At 48.7% G+C, this 24,725-nt stretch overlaps 1 protein-coding gene across 1 annotated transcript in view; it reads right to left on the bottom strand.

The window, feature by feature from the left end:
* Positions 1 to 796: 796 nt before the first annotated feature.
* The window catches only part of LOC118936645 (protein diaphanous homolog 3-like), a gene marked incomplete at its 3' end in the record, with an annotated part of 107,401 nt that continues 83,472 nt past the window's right edge, over positions 797 to 24,725 (bottom strand). The window contains exon 8 of the mRNA XM_036973923.1: positions 797 to 961. Within this exon, the coding sequence (XP_036829818.1) occupies positions 797 to 961 (165 nt within the window). The remainder of the gene's footprint in view (positions 962 to 24,725) is intronic.

Below are 24,725 nucleotides of genomic sequence, written 5' to 3'. Positions count from 1 at the left end.
CAACACGTCTCCCCCCCCCGAGGAGAGAAGCTGACAGTAGAAAGAGACCGTGGTAGAACACAAGAGGCTCATGGGATTGAGAAACGAGAGGAGCGTAGTCGAAGGGAGTAGAGAACCTTAAGATTCAGTACCACGCAGGTTAATTCACCAAATTACAACGTTTCAATTATGAAATCATTTAAAATAATAAAAGCAATGAGATTTGTCTCATCGTAGCAGTCAAGTAGAAAATAACGTGGTATTTCAAGAGAGAGAGACAGAGACAGCGAGAGAGAGAGAGAGAGAAAGAGAGAGAGAGAGATAAAGAGAAAGAGAGGGAGGAGAGAGAGAGAGAGAGAAGAGAGAGAGAGAGAAAGAGACAGATAGAAAGAGAGAGAAAGAGAGAGAGAGAGAGCCTGCCTCTCTTCTGTCAGATTACTGCGAGGCTAACACCTTGATTACAGTTATTTGATATGGAGACAGATTACAGTTAGTTGATATGGAGACAGATTACAGTTAGTTGATATGGAGACAGATTACAGTTAGTTGATATAGAGACAGATTACAGTTAGTTAATATGGAGACAGATTACAGTTAGTTGATATGGAGACAGATTACAGTTAGTTGATATGGAGACAGATTACAGTTAGTTGATATGGAGACAGATTAAAGTTAGTTGATATGGAGACAGATTACAGTTAGTTGATATGGAGACAGATTACAGTTAGTTGATATGGAGACAGATTACAGTTAGTTGATATGGAGACAGATTACAGTTAGTTGATATGGACAGACAGACTGACAGATCTCCACTCACCAGGAACATGGTTCTGAAGTTGCTGAGGTCTGTGAATAATTCCTCCACGGAGGTCTTCTTGGAGTCCATAGCGAAGTAGTCCAGCATGTTCTGATAGAGGGTTCCCATGTTGCCGTGCATGATCATCAGCTTCTGGTACTGCTCTCTGGCCGACGTGGAGAAGCTGTGAAGGTCGAGAGTTAAGGCTGAAACAGGACTGGAGACAGTGGATCCTCTATTTTACAATTCCATAGCAGAGTGGGAGAGAGAGAGGGAGAGACAGAGGGAGAGAGAGAGGGACAGAGAGACAGAGAGAGAGAGAGAGGGCGCGAGAGACAGAGAGACACAGAAAGAGAGAGAGAGAGAGAGAGAGAGAGAGAGACAGAGTATATTGTTGTTGACTGTATATTGTTGTATATTGTTGTTGACTGTATGTTGTTGTTGACTGTATGTTGTCGTTGACTGTATATTGTTGTATGTTGTTGTTGACTGTATGTTGTTATTGACTGTATATTGTTGTATATTGTTGTTGACTGTATGTTGTTGTTGACTGTATGTTGTTGTTGACTGTATGTTGTTGTTGACTGTATGTTGTTATTGACTGTATATTGTTGTATGTTGTTGTTGACTGTATGTTGTTGTTGACTGTATGTTGCTGTTGACTGTATGTTGTTGTTGACTGTATGTTGTTGTTGACTGTATATTGTTGTTGACTGTATGTTGTTGTTGACTGTATATTGTTGTTGACTGTATATTGTTGTTGACTGTATGTTGTTGTTGACTGTATGTTGCTGTTGACTGTATGTTGCTGTTGACTGTATATTGTTGTTGAATGTATGTTGTTGTTGACTGTATGTTGTTGTTGACTGTATGTTGTTGACTGTATATTGTTGTTGACTGTATGTTGTTGTTGACTGTATGTTGTTGTTGACTGTATGTTGTTGTTGACTGTATATTGTTGTTGACTGTATGTTGCTGTTGACTGTATATTGTTGTTGACTGTATGTTGTTGTTGACTGTATGTTGTTGTTGACTGTATGTTGCTGTTGACTGTATATTGTTGTTGAATGTATGTTGTTGTTGACTGTATGTTGTTGTTGACTGTATATTGTTGTTGACTGTATGTTGTTGTTGACTGTATGTTGCTGTTGACTGTATGTTGCTGTTGACTGTATATTGTTGTTGACTGTATGTTGTTGTTGACTGTATGTTGTTGTTGACTGTATGTTGCTGTTGACTGTATATTGTTGTTGACTGTATGTTGTTGTTGACTGTATGTTGTTGTTGACTGTATGTTGTTGTTGACTGTATGTTGTTGTTGACTGTATGTTGCTGTTGACTGTATATTGTTGTTGACTGTATGTTGTTGTTGACTGTATGTTGCTGTTGACTGTATATTGTTGTTGACTGTATGTTGCTGTTGACTGTATATTGTTGTTGACTGTATGTTGTTGTTGACTGTATGTTGTTGTTGACTGTATGTTGTTGTTGACTGTATGTTGTTGTTGACTGTATGTTGTTGTTGACTGTATGTTGTTGTTGACTGTATATTGTTGTTGACTGTATATTGTTGTTGACTGTATGTTGTTGTTGACTGTATGTTGTTGTTGACTGTATATTGTTGTTGACTGTATGTTGTTGTTGACTGTATGTTGTTGTTGACTGTATATTGTTGTTGACTGTATGTTGTTGTTGACTATATTGTTGTTGACTGTATATTGTCGTTGACTGTATATTGTTGTTGACTGTATGTTGTTGTTGACTGTATGTTGTTGTTGACTGTATGTTGTTGTTGACTGTATATTGTTGTTGACTGTATATTGTTGTTGACTGTATGTTGTTGTTGTTGACTGTATGTTGTCGTTGACTGTATATTGTTGTTGACTGTATGTTGTTGTTGACTGTATGTTGTTGTTGACTGTATGTTGTTGTTGACTGTATGTTGTTGTTGACTGTATGTTGTTGTTGACTGTATGTTGTTGTTGACTATATATTGTTGTTGACTGTATGTTGTTGTTGACTGTATATTGTCGTTGACTGTATGTTGTCGTTGACTGTATATTGTTGTTGACTGTATGTTGTTGTTGACTGTATGTTGTTGTTGTTGACTGTATATTGTTGTATGTTGTTGACTGTATATTGTTGTTGACTGTATATTGTTGTTGACTGTATGTTGTTGTTGACTGTATGTTGTTGTTGACTGTATGTTGTTGTTGACTGTATATTGTTGTTGACTGTATATTGTTGTTGACTGTATGTTGTTGTTGTTGACTGTATGTTGTCGTTGACTGTATATTGTTGTTGACTGTATGTTGTTGTTGACTGTATGTTGTTGTTGACTGTATGTTGTTGTTGACTGTATGTTGTTGTTGACTGTATGTTGTTGTTGACTGTATGTTGTTGTTGACTATATATTGTTGTTGACTGTATGTTGTTGTTGACTGTATATTGTCGTTGACTGTATGTTGTCGTTGACTGTATATTGTTGTTGACTGTATGTTGTTGTTGACTGTATGTTGTTGTTGTTGACTGTATATTGTTGTATGTTGTTGACTGTATATTGTTGTTGACTGTATATTGTTGTTGACTGTATGTTGTTGTTGACTGTATGTTGTTGTTGACTGTATGTCGTCGTTGACTGTATATTGTTGTTGACTGTATGTTGTTGTTGACTGTATGTTGTTGTTGACTGTATGTTGTTGTTGACTGTATGTTGTTGTTGACTGTATGTTGTTGTTGACTGTATGTTGTTGTTGACTGTATATTGTTGTTGTTGACTGTATGTTGTTGTTGACTGTATGTTGTTGTTGACTGTATATTGTTGTTGACTGTATGTTGTTGTTGTTGACTGTATGTTGTTGTTGACTGTATATTGTTGTTGACTGTATATTGTTGTTGTTGACTGTATGTTGTTGTTGACTGTATGTTGTCGTTGACTGTATATTGTTGTTGACTGTATGTTGTTGTTGACTGTATGTTGTTGTTGACTGTATGTTGTTGTTGACTGTATATTGTTGTTGACTGTATATTGTTGTTGACTGTATGTTGTTGTTGTTGACTGTATGTTGTCGTTGACTGTATATTGTTGTTGACTGTATGTTGTTGTTGACTGTATGTTGTTGTTGACTGTATGTTGTTGTTGACTGTATGTTGTTGTTGACTGTATGTTGTTGTTGACTGTATGTTGTTGTTGACTGTATATTGTTGTTGACTGTATGTTGTTGTTGACTGTATGTTGTTGTTGACTGTATGTTGCTGTTGACTGTATATTGTTGTTGACTGTATGTTGTTGTTGACTGTATGTTGCTGTTGACTGTATATTGTTGTTGACTGTATGTTGCTGTTGACTGTATATTGTTGTTGACTGTATGTTGTTGTTGACTGTATGTTGTTGTTGACTGTATGTTGTTGTTGACTGTATGTTGTTGTTGACTGTATGTTGTTGTTGACTGTATATTGTTGTTGACTGTATATTGTTGTTGACTGTATGTTGTTGTTGACTGTATGTTGTTGTTGACTGTATGTTGTTGTTGACTGTATATTGTTGTTGACTGTATATTGTTGTTGACTGTATGTTGTTGTTGTTGACTGTATGTTGTCGTTGACTGTATATTGTTGTTGACTGTATGTTGTTGTTGACTGTATGTTGTTGTTGACTGTATGTTGTTGTTGACTGTATGTTGTTGTTGACTGTATGTTGTTGTTGACTGTATGTTGTTGTTGACTATATATTGTTGTTGACTGTATGTTGTTGTTGACTGTATATTGTCGTTGACTGTATGTTGTCGTTGACTGTATATTGTTGTTGACTGTATGTTGTTGTTGACTGTATGTTGTTGTTGTTGACTGTATATTGTTGTATGTTGTTGACTGTATATTGTTGTTGACTGTATATTGTTGTTGACTGTATGTTGTTGTTGACTGTATGTTGTTGTTGACTGTATGTCGTCGTTGACTGTATATTGTTGTTGACTGTATGTTGTTGTTGACTGTATGTTGTTGTTGACTGTATGTTGTTGTTGACTGTATATTGTTGTTGACTGTATGTTGTTGTTGACTGTATGTTGTTGTTGACTGTATATTGTTGTTGTTGACTGTATGTTGTTGTTGACTGTATGTTGTTGTTGACTGTATATTGTTGTTGACTGTATGTTGTTGTTGTTGACTGTATGTTGTTGTTGACTGTATATTGTTGTTGACTGTATATTGTTGTTGTTGACTGTATGTTGTTGTTGACTGTATGTTGTCGTTGACTGTATATTGTTGTTGACTGTATGTTGTTGTTGACTGTATGTTGTTGTTGACTGTATGTTGTTGTTGACTGTATATTGTTGTTGACTGTATATTGTTGTTGACTGTATGTTGTTGTTGTTGACTGTATGTTGTCGTTGACTGTATATTGTTGTTGACTGTATGTTGTTGTTGACTGTATGTTGTTGTTGACTGTATGTTGTTGTTGACTGTATGTTGTTGTTGACTGTATGTTGTTGTTGACTGTATGTTGTTGTTGACTGTATATTGTTGTTGACTGTATATTGTTGTTGACTGTATATTGTTGTTGACTGTATCTCTGTCTTTTTTTTGTGTGTATTATTTTATAATATTGTGTGTATTATTTTATAATATTGTGTGTATTATTTTATAATATTGTGTGTATTATTTTATAATATTGTGTGTATTATTTTATAATCTTGTGTGTTATGAGGGGAAATTACTTGTTTAGGTACAGCATTATGAAGATAAAGACCCAGTTCTGGAGACAGACTGAGATGAGGACGAGGAGGGTGACCTACTAGAGAGTTCAATACACATCTCTCTCTCTCTGAGGACGAGGAGGGTGACCTACTAGAGAGTTCAATACACATCTCTCTCTCTCTGAGGACGAGGAGGGTGAACTACTAGAGAGGTCAATACACATCTCTCTCTCTCTGAGGACGAAGAGGGTGAACTACTAGAGAGGTCAATACACATCTCTCTCTCTCTCTCTCTCTGAGGACGAAGAGGGTGAACTACTAGAGAGTTCAATACACATCTCTCTCTCTCTCTGAGGACGAAGAGGGGGAACTACTAGAGAGTTCAATACACATCTCTCTCTCTCTCTGAGGACGAAGAGGGTGAACTACTAGAGAGGTCAATACACATCTCTCTCTCTCTGAGGACGAAGAGGGGGAACTACTAGAGAGTTCAATACACATCTCTCTCTCTCTCTCTCTCTGAGGACGAAGAGGGTGAACTACTAGAGTTCAATACACATCTCTCTCTCTCTCTCTGAGGACGAAGAGGGTGAACTACTAGAGTTCAATACACATCTCTCTCTCTCTCTGAGGACGAGGAGGGGGAACTACTAGAGAGTTCAATACACATCTCTCTCTCTCTCTCTCTCTGAGGACGAAGAGGGTGAACTACTAGAGTTCAATACACATCTCTCTCTCTCTGAGGACGAAGAGGGTGAACTACTAGAGTTCAATACACATCTCTCTCTCTCTCTGAGGACGAGGAGGGGGAACTACTAGAGAGTTCAATACACATCTCTCTCTCTCTCTGAGGACGAAGAGGGTGACCTACTAGAGAGGTCAATACACATCTCTCTCTCTCTGAGGACGAGGAGGGGGAACTACTAGAGTTCAATACACATCTCTCTCTCTCTGAGGACGAAGAGGGTGAACTACTAGAGTTCAATACACATCTCTCTCTCTCTCTGAGGACGAGGAGGGGGAACTACTAGAGAGTTCAATACACATCTCTCTCTCTCTCTGAGGACGAAGAGGGTGACCTACTAGAGAGTTCAATACACATCTCTCTCTCTCTCTGAGGACGAGGAGGGGGAACTACTAGAGTTCAATACACATCTCTCTCTCTCTGAGGACGAGGAGGGGGAACTACTAGAGGTCAATACACATCTCTCTCTCTCTGAGGACGAGGAGGGGTAACTACTAGAGGTCAATACACATCTCTCTCTCTCTGAGGACGAGGAGGGGGAACTACTAGAGTTCAATACACATCTCTCTCTCTCTGAGGACGAGGAGGGGGAACTACTAGAGGTCAATACACATCTCTCTCTCTCTCTGAGGACGAGGAGGGGGAACTACTAGAGTTCAATACACATCTCTCTCTCTCTCTCTGAGGACGAAGAGGGGGAACTACTAGTGTTCAATACACATCTCTCTCTCTCTGAGGACGAGGAGGGGGAACTACTAGAGGTCAATACACATCTCTCTCTCTCTCTGAGGACGAAGAGGGTGAACTACTAGAGTTCAATACACATCTCTCTCTCTCTGAGGACGAGGAGGGGGAACTACTAGAGTTCAATACACATCTCTCTCTCTCTCTCTGAGGACGAAGAGGGTGAACTACTAGAGTTCAATACACATCTCTCTCTCTCTCTGAGGACGAGGAGGGGGAACTACTAGAGAGTTCAATACACATCTCTCTCTCTCTCTGAGGACGAAGAGGGTGAACTACTAGAGAGTTCAATACACATCTCTCTCTCTCTCTCTCTCTGAGGACGAAGAGGGTGAACTACTAGAGAGTTCAATACACATCTCTCTCTCTCTGAGGACGAGGAGGGGGAACTACTAGAGTTCAATACACATCTCTCTCTCTCTGAGGACGAGGAGGGGGAACTACTAGAGAGTTCAATACACATCTCTCTCTCTCTCTCTCTCTGAGGACGAAGAGGGTGAACTACTAGAGAGTTCAATACACATCTCTCTCTCTCTGAGGACGAGGAGGGTGAACTACTAGAGTTCAATACACATCTCTCTCTCTCTGAGGACGAAGAGGGGGAACTACTAGAGTTCAATACACATCTCTCTCTCTCTCTGAGGACGAAGAGGGTGAACTACTAGAGTTCAATACACATCTCTCTCTCTCTCTGAGGACGAGGAGGGGGAACTACTAGAGTTCAATACACATCTCTCTCTCTCTGAGGACGAGGAGGGGGAACTACTAGAGTTCAATACACATCTCTCTCTCTCTCTGAGGACGAGGAGGGGGAACTACTAGAGAGGCCAATACACATCTCTCTCTCTCTCTGAGGACGAGGAGGGGGAACTACTAGAGTTCAATACACATCTCTCTCTCTCTCTGAGGACGAAGAGGGTGAACTACTAGAGAGGCCAATACACATCTCTCTCTCTCTCTGAGGACGAGGAGGGGGAACTACTAGAGTTCAATACACATCTCTCTCTCTCTCTCTGAGGACGAGGAGTGACCAGGAGTGTGTTCTGGTGTTCTTCTCTATTTACACACACGGACACACACACACACACACACACACACACACACACGGACACACACACACGAGCATGTGCAGCGAGGTGATCAGCCACACAGGAACAAAGGAGGCAGAGGAGGAAGAGGAGGAGGAAGAGGAGGGAGAGGAGGAGGGAGAGGAGGAGGAAGAGGGGGGAAAAGAGGAGAAGAGAGAGGAGGAGAGGGAGGAGGAGGATGATCAGGGAGAGGAGGAGGAGGAGGAGAGGAGGAGGGAGAGGAGGAGGGAGAGAGAATCAATAGGAATCAATAGTATTGTATATTTGAGGAGAACAGTTGGAGGGGTCAGGGTTGAAGGCACAGGAAGGAGGGGTCAGGGTTGAAGGCACAGGAAGGATGAACATGTGAGGAGAACAGTTGGAGGGGTCAGGGTTGAAGGCACAGGAAGGATGAAAATGTGAGGAGAACAGTTGGAGGGGTCAGGGTTGAAGGCACAGGAAGGAGGGGTCAGGGTTGAAGGCACAGGAAGGATGAACATGTGAGGAGAACAGTTGGAGGGGTCAGGGTTGAAGGCACAGGAAGGCGGGGTCAGGGTTGAAGGCACAGGAAGGATGAACATGTGAGGAGAACAGTTGGAGGGGTCAGGGTTGAAGGCACAGGAAGGAGGGGTCAGGGTTGAAGGCACAGGAAGGATGAACATGTGAGGAGAACAGTTGGAGGGGTCAGGGTTGAAGGCACAGGAAGGATGAACATGTGAGGAGAACAGTTGGAGGGGTCAGGGTTGAAGGCACAGGAAGGATGAACATGTGAGGAGAACAGCAACGAAGCACATCTGTACAACGGCCTGGAGTCAACCAACACACACACACACACACACACACACACACACACACACACACACACACACACACACACAACAGCCTGGAGTCAACCAAGCATGGCCCGAGCAAACAATCACACACACACACACACACACACACACACACACAATGGCCTGGAGTCAACCAAGCATGGCCCGAGCAAACAATCACACACACACACACACACACACACACACACACACAGACAGACAGACAGACAGACAGACAGACAGGCTGATTGATTCAAAGACAGACACGCACAATTGAAAATGTTAGCAACACGCCACTCACTCAGAGATAATTGTGAGACAAACCAGCCTTAAAACACCCCTCCTCCTCACCCCTCCCCTAGTCAAAGTCACTCCCCTCTTCCTCATCCCTCCCCTCACTCCTCCCCTAGTCAAAGTCACTCCCCTCTTCCTCATCCCTCCCCTCACTCCTCCCCTAGTCAAAGTCACACCCCTCCTCCTCACCCATCCCCTAGTCAAAGTCACACCCCTCCTCCTCCTCCTCACCCATCCCCTAGTCAGTCACACCCCTCCCCTAGTCAAAGTCACACCTCTCCTCCTCACCCATCCCCTAGTAAAAGTCACACCCCTCCTCCTCTCCGCCTCACCCCTCCCCTAGTCAAAGTCACACCCCTCCTCCTCTCCTCCTCACCCCTCCCAGAGTCAAAGTCACACCCCTCCTCCTCACCCATTCCCAAGTCAAAGTCACACCCCTCCTCGATATATATATATATAGGCTGGTGGGAGGAGCTATAGGAGGATGGGCTCTTTGTAACGTCTGGAACGGAATCAAAAGGAACGGAGTCAAACATGTGGTTCACAGACATGACAATGAGCCCGTCCTCCTATAGCTCCAACCACCAGCCTCCTCTGATGTACAGTACCAGTCAACAGTTTGGACACAGCTACTCATTCAAGGACTTTTCTATATATTTTTTTTACTATTTTCTACATTGTAAAATAATAGTGAAAACATCAAAACTATGAAATAACACATATGGAATCATGTAGTAACCAAAAAAAAAAGTGTTAAACAAATAAAATATATATTTTTATAGTTGAGATTTTTTCAAAGTAGCCACCCTTTGCCTTGATGACATCTTTGCACACTCTGTGTATTCTCTCAACCAGCTTCATGAGGAATGGTTTTCCAACACTCTCTGCATTCTCTCAACCAGCTTCATGAGGAATGGTTTTCCAACACTCTCTGCATTCTCTCAACCAGCTTCATGAGGAATGGTTTTCCAACACTCTCTGCATTCTCTCAACCAGCTTCATGAGGAATGGTTTTCCAACACTATCTGCATTCTCTCAACCAGCTTCATGAGGAATGGTTTTCCAACACTCTCTGCATTCTCTCAACCAGCTTCATGAGGAATGGTTTTCCAACACTCTGCATTCTCTCAACCAGCTTCATGAGGAATGGTTTTCCCAACACTCTCTGCATTCTCTCAACCAGCTTCATGAGGAATGGTTTTCCAACACTCTCTGCATTCTCTCAACCAGCTTCATGAGGAATGGTTTTCCAACACTCTCTGCATTCTCTCAACCAGCTTCATGAGGAATGGTTTTCCAACACTCTCTGCATTCTCTCAACCAGCTTCATGAGGAATGGTTTTCCAACAGTCTCTGCATTCTCTCAACCAGCTTCATGAGGAATGGTTTTCCAACACTCTCTGCATTCTCTCAACCAGCTTCACGAGGTCGTCACCCGGGACTCCCTCAACCCCGCAAAAGAAGAAAAATAACTAGAAGAATGCCCAGTCATTTTACACATACATCCTCTTCCTCACCCCTGCTACTAAATATCTTCCTCCCCCTGCTACTAAATATCTTCCTCTTCCTCACCCCTGCTACTAAATATCTTCCTCACCCCTGCTACTAAATATCTTCCTCCCCCTGCTACTAAATCTCTTCCTCTTCCTCACCCCTGCTGCTAAATATCTTCCTCTTCCTCACCCCTGCTACTAAATCTCTTCCTCTTCCTCACCCCTGCTACTAAATATCTTCCTCCCCCTGCCACTAAATATCTTCCTCTTCCTCACCCCTGCTACTAAATATCTTCCTCACCCCTGCTACTAAATATCTTCCTCCCCCTGCTACTAAATCTCTTCCTCTTCCTCACCCCTGCTGCTAAATATCTTCCTCTTCCTCACCCCTGCTACTAAATATCTTCCTCTTCCTCACCCCTGCTACTAAATATCTTCCTCTTTTTCACCCCTGCTACTAAATATCTTCCTCCCCCTGCTACTAAATCTCTTCCTCTTCCTCCCCCTGCTGCTAAATCTCTTCCTCTTCCTCACCCCTGCTACTAAATATCTTCCTCTTCCTCACCCCTGCTGCTAAATCTCTTCCTCTTCCTCACCCCTGCTACTAAATATCTTCCTCCCCCTGCTACTAAATATCTTCCTCTTCCTCACCCCTGCTGCTAAATCTCTTCCTCTTCCTCACCCCTGCTGCTAAATCTCTTCCTCTTCCTCACCCCTGCTACTAAATCTCTTCCTCTTCCTCACCCCTGCTACTAAATATCTTCCTCCCCCTGCTACTAAATCTCTTCCTCTTCCTCACCCCTGCTACTAAATATCTTCCTCTTCCTCACCCCTGCTACTAAATATCTTCCTCCCCCGTTACTAAATATCTTCCTCTTCCTCACCCCTGCTACTAAATATCTTCCTCCCCCTGCTACTAAATCTCTTCCTCTTCCTCCCCCTGCTGCTAAATCTCTTCCTCTTCCTCACCCCTGCTGCTAAATCTATTCCTCTTCCTCACCCCTGCTACTAAATCTCTTCCTCTTCCTCACCCCTGCTACTAAATATCTTCCTCCCCCTGCTACTAAATCTCTTCCTCCTCCTCCCCCTGCTACTAAATCTCTTCCTCTTCCTCACCCCTGCTGCTAAATCTCTTCCTCTTCCTCCCGCTGCTACTAAATATCTTCCTCTTCCTCACCTCTGCTACTAAATATTTTCCTCTTCCTCACCCCTGCTACTAAATATCTTCCTCTTCCTCACCCCTGCTACTAAATATCTTCATCTTCCTCACTCCTGCTACTAAATATCTTCCTCTTCCTCACTCCTGCTACTAAATATCTTCCTCTTCCTCACTCCTGCTACTAAATATCTTCCTCACCCCTGCTACTAAATCTCTTCCTCGCCCCTGCTGCTAAATCTCTTCCTCTTCCTCCCCCTGCTACTAAATCTCTTCCTCTTCCTCCCCCTGCTACTAAATATCTTCCTCCTCCCCCTGCTACTAAATATCTTCCTCTTCCTCACCCCTGCTACTAAATATCTTCCTCTTCCTCACCCCTGCTACTAAATATCTTCCTCTTCCTCACCCCTGCTACTAAATCTCTTCCTCACCCCTGCTACTAAATCTCTTCCTCTTCCTCACCCCTGCTACTAAATCTCTTCCTCACCCCTGCTACTAAATCTCTTCCTCCTCCTCCCCCCAGCTCTCTCCACATAATCCCCACCCTGAGAAACTCACCCTCCGTGAGAAACTACCAGAAACCACTCTCCTCACTGACAAACATATGAGTTGAAAACAGTGTACTCTGAGTACAGACCGTAGTAACACAGTGTACTCTGAGTAGTAGACCGTAGTAACACAGTGTACTCTGGGTAGTAGACAGTAGTAACACAGTGTACTCTGGGTAGTAGACCGTAGTAACACAGTGTACTCTGGGTAGTAGACCGTAGTAACACAGTGTACTCTGAGTACAGACCGTAGTAACACAGTGCACTCTGGGTAGTAGACCATAGTAACACAGTGTACTCTGAGTAGTAGACCATAGTAACACAGTGTACTCTGAGTAGTAGACAGTAGTAACACAGTGTACTCTGGGTAGTAGACCATAGTAACACAGTGTACTCTGAGTAGTAGACCATAGTAACACAGTGTACTCTGAGTAGTAGACAGTAGTAACACAGTGTACTCTGGGTAGTAGACCATAGTAACACAGTGTACTCTGAGTAGTAGACCATAGTAACACAGTGTACTCTGAGTAGTAGACCATAGTAACACAGTGTACTCTGAGTACAGACCGTAGTAACACAGTGTACTCTGAGTATAGACCGTAGTAACACAGTGTACTCTGGGTAGTAACACAGTGTACTCTGGGTAGTAGACCGTAGTAACACAGTGTACTCTGAGTAGTAGACAGTAGTAACACAGTGTACTCTGGGTAGTAGACCGTAGTAACACAGTGTACTCTGAGTAGTAGACATTAGTAACACAGTGTACTCTGGGTATAGACCGTAGTAACACAGTGTACTCTGAGTACAGACCATAGTAACACAGTGTACTCTGAGTAGTGGACCGTAGTAACACAGTGTACTCTGAGTAGTAGACCGTAGTAACACAGTGTACTCTGAGTAGTAGACAGTAGTAACACAGTGTACTCTGGGTAGTAGAGCATAGTAACACAGTGTACTCTGAGTAGTAGACCATAGTAACACAGTGTACTCTGGGTAGTAGACGGTAGTAACACAGTGTACTCTGGGTAGTAGAGCGTAGTAACACAGTGTACTCTGGGTAGTAGACGGTAGTAACACAGTGTACTCTGAGTATAGACCGTAGTAACACAGTGTACTCTGGGTAGTAGACAGTAGTAACACAGTGTACTCTGGGTAGTAGACAGTAGTAACACAGTGTACTCTGAGTATAGACCGTAGTAACACAGTGTACTCTGGGTAGTAGACCATAGTAACACAGTGTACTCTGGGTAGTAGACAGTAGTAACACAGTGTACTCTGGGTAGTAGACCGTAGTAACACAGTGTACTCTGAGTATAGGCCGTAGTAACACAGTGTACTCTGGGTAGTAGACCGTAGTAACACTGTGTACTCTGAGTACAGGCCGTAGTAACACAGTGTACTCTGGGTAGTAGACCGTAGTAACACAGTGTACTCTGGGTAGTAGACCGTAGTAACACTGTGTACTCTGGGTAGTAGACCGTAGTAACACAGTGTACTCTGAGTACAGACCGTAGTAACACAGTGTACTCTGGGTAGTAGACCGTAGTAACACAGTGCAATCTGGGTAGTAGACTGTAGTAACACAGTGCACTCTGGGTAGTAGACCGTAGTAACATAGTTGTGACCATAATTCTGTTTGTAAAACCGAAGTCACATGTTTTATGTTGGGGAAAATGGGGTTTAGTATAAAATGAATATTTATATTTGTTAATATTTAAGCTTTTTAGAAGTGGGTGTTTTCCGTACTTCTGATTACTGACACACACACACACACACACACACACACACACACACACACACACACACACACACACACCAAGATAAATCAACGAAACGCCCTAAACTCATTGAAGTCAGAAAACACCATGGATCCTAATCCTAGCTAGAAGGTCACCCTCCCAGTTGACTGAGACGGTGTCGTATTTCTCCTTGGGAATATTGTTGCTAATATCTAGTAGCTTTGATGTCGACTTAAATCACTAATCTCTTTAATGAGGGCAGGCCTTAAACTGCCATCAACACACAGCCAATCAGATCTGACGAATATCAGCGTGTGTGTGTGTGTGTGTGAGACTGTTTATCTGAGGGTATGTGTGCTGCCAATGTGTGTAGCTGTCTATGTCTTAGTGCGTGTTATCAGCGTGTGTGTGTGTGTGTGTGTGTGTGTGTGTGTGTGTGTGTGTATATATATATAAATGTCTGTTTCTGTGTGTGTGTTTGTGTTTGAGTTTGTCTGTATTGACATATATGTGTGTGTGTATATATATATATACAGTGGGGCAAAACAGTATTTAGTCAGCCACCAATTGTGCAAGTTCTCCCACTTAAAAAGATGAGGCCTGTAATTTTCATCATAGGTCCACTTCAACTATGACAGACCAAATGAGGAAAAAAAATCCAGAAAATCACATTGTAGGATTTTTAATTCATTAATTAGCAAATTATGGTGGAAAATAAGTATTTGGTCACCTACAAACAAGCAATATTTCTGGCTCTCACAGACTTCTGGTACGGCCTATGCTCCCTCTCTCTGGTAGGGGCTATGACCCCTCTCTCTCTGGTAGGGGCTATGACCCCTCTCTCTCTCTCTCTGGTAGGGGCTATGCTCCCTCTCTCTGGTAGGGGCTATGCTCCCTCTCTCTGGTAGGGGCTATGCTCCCTCTCTCTGGTAGGGGCTATGCCGCCTCTCTCTCTCTCTGGTAGGGGCTATGCTCCCTCTCTCTGGTAGGGGCTATGCCGCCTCTCTCTCTCTCTGGTAGGGGCTATGCTCTCTCTCTCTCTGGTAGGGGCTATGCTCCCCCTCTCTGGTAGGGGCTATGCTCCCCCTCTCTCTCTCTGGTAGGGGCTATGCTCCCCCTCTCTGGTAGGGGCTATGCTCCCTCTCTCTCTCTCTGGTAGGGGCTATGCTCCCCCTCTCTGGTAGGGGCTATGCTCCCTCTCTCTCTCTCTGGTAGGGGCTATGCTCCCCCTCTCTGGTAGGGGCTATGCTCCCTCTCTCTCTCTCTGGTAGGGGCTATGCTCCCCCTCTCTGGTAGGGGCTATGCTCCCTCTCTCTCTCTCTGGTAGGGGCTATGCTCCCCCTCTCTGGTAGGGGCTATGCTCCCCCTCTCTCTCTCTGGTAGGGGCTATACTCCCTCTCTCTCTCTGGTAGGGGCTATGCTCCCTCTCTCTGGTAGGGGCTATGCTCCCTCTCTCTGGTAGGGGCTATGCTCCCTCGCTCTGGTAGGGGCTATGCTCCCTCTCTCTCTGGTAGGGGCTATGCTCCCTCTCTCTGGTAGGGGCTATGCTCCCTCTCTCTGGTAGGGGCTATGCTCCCCCTCTCTGGTAGGGGCTATGCTCCCTCTCTCTGGTAGGGGCTATGCTCCCTCTCTCTGGTAGGGGCTATGCTCCCTCTCTCTGGTAGGGGCTATGCTCCCTCTCTCTGGTAGGGGCTATGCTCCCTCTCTCTGGTAGGGGCTATGCTCTCTCTCTCTCTGGTAGGGGCTATGCTCCCTCTCTCTGGTAGGGGCTATGCTCCCTCTCTCCTGTAGGGGCTATGCCCCCTCTCTCTCTCTGGTAGGGGCTATGCTCCCTCTCTCTGGTAGGGGCTATGCCCCCTCTCTCTGGTAGGGGCTATACTCCCTCTCTCTCTCTGGTAGGGGATATGCTCCCTCTCTCCTGTAGGGGCTATGCTCCCCCTCTCTCTCTCTGGTAGGGGCTATGCTCCCCCTCTCCTGTAGGGGCTATGCTCCCCCTCTCTCTCTCTGGTAGGGGCTATGCTCCCTCTCTCCTGTAGGGGCTATGCCCCCTCTCTCTCTCTGGTAGGGGCTATGCTCCCTCTCTCCTGTAGGGGCTATGCTCCCCCTCTCTCTCTCTGGTAGGGGCTATGCTCCCTCTCTCCTGTAGGGGCTATGCCCCCTCTCTCTCTCTGGTAGGGGCTATGCTCCCTCTCTCTGGTAGGGGCTATGCCCCCTCTCTCTGGTAGGGGCTATACTCCCTCTCTCTCTCTGGTAGGGGCTATGCTCCCTCTCTCTGGTAGGGGCTATGCTCCCTCTCTCTGGTAGGGGCTATGCTCCCTCTCTCTCTCTGGTAGGGGCTATACTCCCTCTCTCTCTCTGGTAGGGGCTATGCTCCCTCTCTCTGGTAGGGGCTATGCTCCCTCTCTCTCTCTGGTAGGGGCTATGCTCTCTCTCTCTCTGGTAGGGGCTATGCTCTCTCTCTGGTAGGGGCTATGCTCTCTCTCTGGTAGGGGCTATGCTCTCTCTCTCTGGTAGGGGCTATGCTCTCTCTCTGGTAGGGGCTATGCTCTCTCTCTGGTAGGGGCTATGCTCTCTCTCTCTGGTAGGGGCTATGCTCTCTCTCTGGTAGGGGCTATGCTCTCTCTCTCTGGTAGGGGCTATGCTCTCTCTCTCTCTGGTAGGGGCTATGCTCTCTCTCTCTCTGGTAGGGGCTATGCTCTCTCTCTGGTAGGGGCTATGCTCTCTCTCTGGTAGGGGCTATGCTCTCTCTCTGGTAGGGGCTATGCTCTCTCTCTCTGGTAGGGGCTATGCTCCCTCTCTCTCTGGTAGGGGCTATACTCCCTCTCTCTCTGGTAGGGGCTATACTCTCTCTCTCTCTGGTAGGGGCTATACTCCCTCTCTCTCTCTGGTAGGGGCTATACTCCCTCTCTCTCTCTGGTAGGGGCTATGCTCCCTCTCTCTCTGGTAGGGGCTATGCTCCCTCTCTCTCTGGTAGGGGCTATGCTCCCTCTCTCTCTGGTAGGGGCTATGCTCTCTCTCTCTCTGGTAGGGGCTATACTCCCTCTCTCTCTGGTAGGGGCTATGCTCCCTCTCTCTCTGGTAGGGGCTATACTCTCTCTCTCTCTCTGGTAGGGGCTATGCTCCCTCTCTCTGGTAGGGGCTATACTCCCTCTCTCTCTCTGGTAGGGGCTATGCTCTCTCTCTGGTAGGGGCTATGCTCACTATCTCTCTCTCTGGTAGGGGCTATGCTCTCTCTCTCTCTGGTAGGGGCTATGCTCTCTCTCTGGTAGGGGCTATGCTCTCTCTCTCTCTCTGGTAGGGGCTATACTCCCTCTCTCTCTGGTAGGGGCTATGCTCTCTCTCTCTCTCTGGTAGGGGCTATGCTCCCTCTCTCTCTCTGGTAGGGGCTATGCTCTCTCTCTCTCTGGTAGGGGCTATACTCCCTCTCTCTCTGGTAGGGGCTATACTCCCTCTCTCTCTGGTAGGGGCTATGCTCCCTCTCTCTGGTAGGGGCTATGCTCTCTCTCTCTCTCTGGTAGGGGCTATGCTCCCTCTCTCTCTCTGGTAGGGGCTATGCTCTCTCTCTCTCTGGTAGGGGCTATACTCTCTCTCTCTCTGGTAGGGGCTATGCTCTCTCTCTCTCTCTGGTAGGGGCTATGCTCTCTCTCTCTGGTAGGGGCTATGCTCTCTCTCTCTCTGGTAGGGGCTATGCTCTCTCTCTCTCTGGTAGGGGCTATGCTCCCTCTCTCTCTCTGGTAGGGGCTATGCTCTCTCTCTCTGGTAGGGGCTATACTCCCTCTCTCTCTCTGGTAGGGGCTATGCTCTCTCTCTCTGGTAGGGGCTATGCTCTCTCTCTCTGGTAGGGGCTATGCTCTCTCTCTCTCTGGTAGGGGCTATGCTCTCTCTCTCTCTGGTAGGGGCTATGCTCTCTCTCTCTCTGGTAGGGGCTATGCTCTCTCTCTCTGGTAGGGGCTATGCTCTCTCTCTCTGGTAGGGGCTATGCTCTCTCTCTGGTAGGGGCTATGCTCTCTCTCTCTGGTAGGGGCTATGCTCCCTCTCTCTGGTAGGGGCTATGCTCTCTCTCTGGTAGGGGGTATGCTCCCTCTCTCTGGTAGGGGCTATGCTCTCTCTCTGGTAGGGGCTATGCTCCCTCTCTCAGGTAGGGGGTATGCTCCCTCTCTCTGGTAGGGGCTATGCTCTCTCTCTGGTAGGGGCTATGCTCTCTCTCTGGTAGGGGCTATGCTCTCTCTCTGGTAGGGGCTATGCTCTCTCTCTGGTAGGGGCTATGCTCTCTCTCTGGTAGGGGCTATGCTCTCTCTCTGGTAGGGGCTATGCTCTCTCTCTGGTAGGGGCTATGCTCTCTCTCTGGTAGGGGCTATGCTCTCTCTCTGGTAGGGGGTATGCTCCCTCTCTCTGGTAGGGGCTATGCTCTCTCTCTGGTAGGGGCTATGCTCCCTCTCTCTGGTAGGGGCTATGCTCCCTCTCTCTGGTAGGGGGTATGCTCTCTCTCTCTCTGGTAGGGGCTATGCTCCCTCTCTCTGGTAGGGGCTATGCTCCCTCTCTCTGGTAGGGGGTATGCTCTCTCTCTCTGGTAGGGGGTATGCTCCCTCTCTCTGGTAGGGGCTATGCTCCCTCTCTCTGGTAGGGGGTATGCTCTCTCTCTCTTGTAGGGGCTATGCTCCCTCTCTCTGGTAGGGGCTATGCTCCCTCTCTCTGGTAGGGGCTATGCTCCCCCTCTCTCTCTCTGGTAGGGGCTATGCTCCCTCTCTCTGGTAGGGGCTATGCTCCCTCTGTCTCTGGTAGGGGCTATGCTCCCCATCTCTCTCTCTGGTAGGGGCTATGCTCCCCCTATCTCTCTCTGGTAGGGGCTATGCTCCCCCTATCTCTCTCTGGTAGGGGCTATGCTCCCTCTCTCTCTCTCTGGTAGGGGCTATGCTCCCTCTCTCTGGTAGGGGCTATGCTCCCTCTCTCTCTGGTAGGGGGTATGCTCCCTCTCTGGTAGGGGCTATGCTCTCTCTCTGGTAGGGGCTATGCTCTCTCTCTCTCTCTGGTAGGGGCTATGCTCTCTCTCTGGTAGGGGCTATGCTCCCTCTCTCTCTGGTAGGGGGTATGCTCCCTCTCTGGTAGGGGCTATGCTCTCTCTCTGGTAGGGGCTATGCTCTCTCTCTCTCTCTGGTAGGGGCTATGCTCCCTCTCTCTGGTAGGGGCTATGCTCCCTCTCTCTCTGGTAGGGGCTATGCTCCCTCTCTCTGGTAGGGGCTATGCTCCCTCTCTCTGGTAGGGGCTATGCTCCCTCTCTCCTGTAGGGGCTATGCTCCCTCTCTCTGGTAGGGGCTATGCTCCCTCTCTCTGGTAGGGGCTATGCCGCCTCTCTCTCTCTCTCTGGTAGGGGCTATGCCCCCTCTATCTCTCTGGTAGGGGCTATGCTCTCTCTCTGGTAGGGGCTATGCTCCCTCTCTCCTGTAGGGACTATGCTCCCTCTCTCTGGTAGGGGCTATGCTCCCTCTCTCTGGTAGGGGCTATGCCCCCTCTCTCTCTCTGGTAGGGGCTATGCCCCCTCTCTCTCTCTGGTAGGGGCTATGCTCTCTCTCTGGTAGGGGCTATGCTCCCTCTCTCTGGTAGGGGCTATGCTCCCTCTCTCTGGTAGGGGCTATGCTCCCTCTCTCTCTCTGGTAGGGGGTATGCTCTCTCTCTCTCTGGTAGGGGCTATGCTCTCTCTCTGGTAGGGGCTATGTTCCCTCTCTCTGGTAGGGGCTATGCTCCCTCTCTCTCTCTGGTAGGGGGTATGCTCCCTCTCTCTGGTAGGGGCTATGCTCCCTCTCTCTGGTAGGGGCTATGCTCCCCCTCTCTCTCTCTGGTAGGGGCTATGCTCTCTCTCTCTCTCTCTGGTAGGGGGTATGCTCTCTCTCTCTCTGGTAGGGGCTATGCTCTCTCTCTCTCTGGTAGGGGCTATGCTCTCTCTCTGGTAGGGGCTATGCTCTCTCTCTGGTAGGGGCTATGCTCCCTCTCTCTGGTAGGGGGTATGCTCTCTCTCTCTCTGGTAGGGGCTATGCTCTCTCTCTCTCTGGTAGGGGCTATGCTCCCTCTCTCTCTGGTAGGGGCTATGCTCACTATCTCTCTCTCTGGTAGGGGGTATGCTCTCTCTCTCTCTGGTAGGGGCTATGCTCCCTCTCTCTGGTAGGGGCTATGCTCTCTCTCTCTGGTAGGGGCTATGCTCCCTCTCTCTGGTAGGGGCTATGCTCTCTCTCTGGTAGGGGGTATGCTCTCTCTCTCTGGTAGGGGCTATGCTCTCTCTCTGGTAGGGGCTATGCTCTCTCTCTGGTAGGGGGTATGCTCTCTCTCTCTCTGGTAGGGGCTATGCTCCCTCTCTCTGGTAGGGGCTATGCTCCCTCTCTCCTGTAGGGGCTATGCCCCCTCTCTCTCTCTGGTAGGGGCTATGCTCCCTCTCTCTGGTAGGGGCTATGCCCCCTCTCTCTGGTAGGGGCTATACTCCCTCTCTCTCTCTGGTAGGGGCTATGCTCCCTCTCTCCTGTAGGGGCTATGCTCCCCCTCTCTCTCTCTGGTAGGGGCTATGCTCCCCCTCTCTGGTAGGGGCTATACTCCCTCTCTCTCTCTGGTAGGGGCTATGCTCCCCCTCTCTGGTAGGGGCTATACTCCCTCTCTCTCTCTGGTAGGGGCTATGCTCTCTCTCTGGTAGGGGGTATGCTCCCTCTCTCTGGTAGGGGCTATGCTCTCTCTCTGGTAGGGGCTATGCTCCCTCTCTCTGGTAGGGGGTATGCTCCCTCTCTCTGGTAGGGGCTATGCTCTCTCTCTGGTAGGGGCTATGCTCTCTCTCTGGTAGGGGCTATGCTCTCTCTCTGGTAGGGGCTATGCTCTCTCTCTGGTAGGGGCTATGCTCTCTCTCTGGTAGGGGCTATGCTCTCTCTCTGGTAGGGGCTATGCTCTCTCTCTGGTAGGGGCTATGCTCTCTCTCTGGTAGGGGGTATGCTCCCTCTCTCTGGTAGGGGCTATGCTCTCTCTCTGGTAGGGGCTATGCTCCCTCTCTCTGGTAGGGGCTATGCTCCCTCTCTCTGGTAGGGGGTATGCTCTCTCTCTCTCTGGTAGGGGCTATGCTCCCTCTCTCTGGTAGGGGGTATGCTCTCTCTCTCTGGTAGGGGGTATGCTCCCTCTCTCTGGTAGGGGCTATGCTCCCTCTCTCTGGTAGGGGGTATGCTCTCTCTCTCTCTGGTAGGGGCTATGCTCCCTCTCTCTGGTAGGGGCTATGCTCCCTCTCTCTGGTAGGGGCTATGCTCCCCCTCTCTCTCTCTGGTAGGGGCTATGCTCCCTCTCTCTGGTAGGGGCTATGCTCCCTCTGTCTCTGGTAGGGGCTATGCTCCCCATCTCTCTCTCTGGTAGGGGCTATGCTCCCCCTATCTCTCTCTGGTAGGGGCTATGCTCCCCCTCTCTCTCTCTGGTAGGGGCTATGCTCCCCCTATCTCTCTCTGGTAGGGGCTATGCTCCCCCTATCTCTCTCTGGTAGGGGCTATGCTCCCTCTCTCTCTCTCTGGTAGGGGCTATGCTCCCTCTCTCTGGTAGGGGCTATGCTCCCTCTCTCTCTGGTAGGGGGTATGCTCCCTCTCTGGTAGGGGCTATGCTCTCTCTCTGGTAGGGGCTATGCTCTCTCTCTCTCTCTGGTAGGGGCTATGCTCTCTCTCTGGTAGGGGCTATGCTCCCTCTCTCTCTGGTAGGGGGTATGCTCCCTCTCTGGTAGGGGCTATGCTCTCTCTCTGGTAGGGGCTATGCTCTCTCTCTCTCTCTGGTAGGGGCTATGCTCCCTCTCTCTGGTAGGGGCTATGCTCCCTCTCTCTCTGGTAGGGGCTATGCTCCCTCTCTCTGGTAGGGGCTATGCTCCCTCTCTCTGGTAGGGGCTATGCTCCCTCTCTCCTGTAGGGGCTATGCTCCCTCTCTCTGGTAGGGGCTATGCTCCCTCTCTCTGGTAGGGGCTATGCCGCCTCTCTCTCTCTCTCTGGTAGGGGCTATGCCCCCTCTATCTCTCTGGTAGGGGCTATGCTCTCTCTCTGGTAGGGGCTATGCTCCCTCTCTCCTGTAGGGGCTATGCTCCCTCTCTCTGGTAGGGGCTATGCTCCCTCTCTCTGGTAGGGGCTATGCCCCCTCTCTCTCTCTGGTAGGGGCTATGCCCCCTCTCTCTCTCTGGTAGGGGCTATGCTCTCTCTCTGGTAGGGGCTATGCTCCCTCTCTCTGGTAGGGGCTATGCTCCCTCTCTCTGGTAGGGGCTATGCTCCCTCTCTCTCTCTCTGGTAGGGGGTATGCTCTCTCTCTGGTAGGGGCTATGCTCTCTCTCTGGTAGGGGCTATGTTCCCTCTCTCTGGTAGGGGCTATGCTCCATCTCTCTCTCTGGTAGGGGGTATGCTCCCTCTCTCTGGTAGGGGCTATGCTCCCTCTCTCTGGTAGGGGCTATGCTCCCCCTCTCTCTCTCTCTGGTAGGGGCTATGCTCTCTCTCTCTCTCTCTGGTAGGGGGTATGCTCTCTCTCTCTCTGGTAGGGGCTATGCTCTCTCTCTCTCTGGTAGGGGCTATGCTCTCTCTCTGGTAGGGGCTATGCTCTCTCTCTGGTAGGGGCTATGCTCCCTCTCTCTGGTAGGGGGTATGCTCTCTCTCTCTCTGGTAGGGGCTATGCTCTCTCTCTCTCTGGTAGGGGCTATGCTCCCTCTCTCTCTGGTAGGGGCTATGCTCACTATCTCTCTCTCTGGTAGGGGGTATGCTCTCTCTCTCTCTGGTAGGGGCTATGCTCCCTCTCTCTGGTAGGGGCTATGCTCTCTCTCTCTGGTAGGGGCTATGCTCCCTCTCTCTGGTAGGGGCTATGCTCTCTCTCTGGTAGGGGGTATGCTCTATCTCTCTGGTAGGGGCTATGCTCTCTCTCTGGTAGGGGCTATGCTCTCTCTCTGGTAGGGGGTATGCTCTCTCTCTCTCTGGTAGGGGCTATGCTCTCTCTCTCTCTGGTAGGGGGTATGCTCTCTCTCTCTGGTAGGGGCTATGCTCTCTCTCTCTCTGGTAGGGGGTATGCTCTCTCTCTCTCTGGTAGGGGCTATACTCTCTCTCTCTCTCTCTGGTAGGGGCTATGCTCTCTCTCTCTCTGGTAGGGGCTATGCTCTCTCTCTCTCTGGTAGGGGCTATGCTCTCTCTCTCTCTGGTAGGGGCTATGCTCTCTCTCTCTCTGGTAGGGGGTATGCTCTCTCTCTCTGGTAGGGGCTATGCTCTCTCTCTCTCTGGTAGGGGGTATGCTCTCTCTCTCTCTGGTAGGGGCTATACTCTCTCTCTCTCTCTGGTAGGGGCTATGCTCTCTCTCTCTCTGGTAGGGGCTATGCTCTCTCTCTGGTAGGGGCTATGCTCTCTCTCTGGTAGGGGCTATGCTCCCTCTCTCTGGTAGGGGGTATGCTCTCTCTCTCTCTGGTAGGGGCTATGCTCTCTCTCTCTCTGGTAGGGGCTATGCTCCCTCTCTCTCTGGTAGGGGCTATGCTCACTATCTCTCTCTCTGGTAGGGGGTATGCTCTCTCTCTCTCTGGTAGGGGCTATGCTCCCTCTCTCTGGTAGGGGCTATGCTCTCTCTCTGGTAGGGGCTATGCTCCCTCTCTCTCTCTGGTAGGGGCTATGCTCCCTCTCTCCTGTAGGGGCTATGCTCCCTCTCTCTGGTAGGGGCTATGCTCCCTCTCTCTGGTAGGGGCTATGCTCCCTCTCTCCTGTAGGGGCTATGCTCCCTCTCTCTGGTAGGGGCTATGCTCCCTCTCTCCTGTAGGGGCTATGCTCTCTCTCTCTGGTAGGGGCTATGCTCTCTCTCTCTGGTAGGGGCTATGCTCCCTCTCTCTGGTAGGGGCTATACTCCCTCTCTCTCTCTGGTAGGGGCTATGCTCCCTCTCTCTGGTAGGGGCTATGCTCCCTCTCTCCTGTAGGGGCTATGCTCCCTCTCTCTGGTAGGGGCTATGCTCCCTCTCTCTGGTAGGGGCTATGCCCCCTCTCTCTCTCTGGTAGGGGCTATGCCCCCTCTATCTCTCTGGTAGGGGCTATGCTCTCTCTCTGGTAGGGGCTATGCTCCCTCTCTCCTGTAGGGGCTATGCTCCCTCTCTCTGGTAGGGGCTATGCCCCCTCTCTCTCTCTGGTAGGGGCTATGCTCCCTCTCTCTGGTAGGGGCTATGCTCCCTCTCTCCTGTAGGGGCTATGCTCCCTCTCTCTGGTAGGGGCTATGCCCCCTCTCTCTCTCTGGTAGGGGCTATGCTCTCTCTCTCTGGTAGGGGCTATGCTCTCTCTCTGGTAGGGGCTATGCTCTCTCTCTCTGGTAGGGGGTATGCTCTCTCTCTCTCTGGTAGGGGCTATGCTCCCTCTCTCTGGTAGGGGCTATGCTCCCTCTCTCTGGTAGGGGCTATGCTCCCTCTCTCTGGTAGGGGCTATGCTCCCTCTCTCCTGTAGGGGCTATGCTCCCTCTCTCTGGTAGGGGCTATACTCCCTCCCTCTCTCTGGTAGGGGCTATGCTCCCTCTCTCCTGTAGGGGCTATGCTCCCTCTCTCTGGTAGGGGCTATGCTCCCTCTCTCTGGTAGGGGCTATGCTCCCTCTCTCCTGTAGGGGCTATGCTCCCTCTCTCTGGTAGGGGCTATGCTCCCTCTCTCTCTCTGGTAGGGGCTATGCCC

The sequence above is a fragment of the Oncorhynchus mykiss genome, unplaced genomic scaffold (assembly GCF_013265735.2).
Source record: "Oncorhynchus mykiss isolate Arlee unplaced genomic scaffold, USDA_OmykA_1.1 un_scaffold_360, whole genome shotgun sequence".
NCBI lineage: Eukaryota > Metazoa > Chordata > Actinopteri > Salmoniformes > Salmonidae > Oncorhynchus > Oncorhynchus mykiss.
The sequence above is the reverse complement of the archived record's forward strand: the minus strand, read 5'-3'. Positions and strand labels throughout refer to the sequence as shown.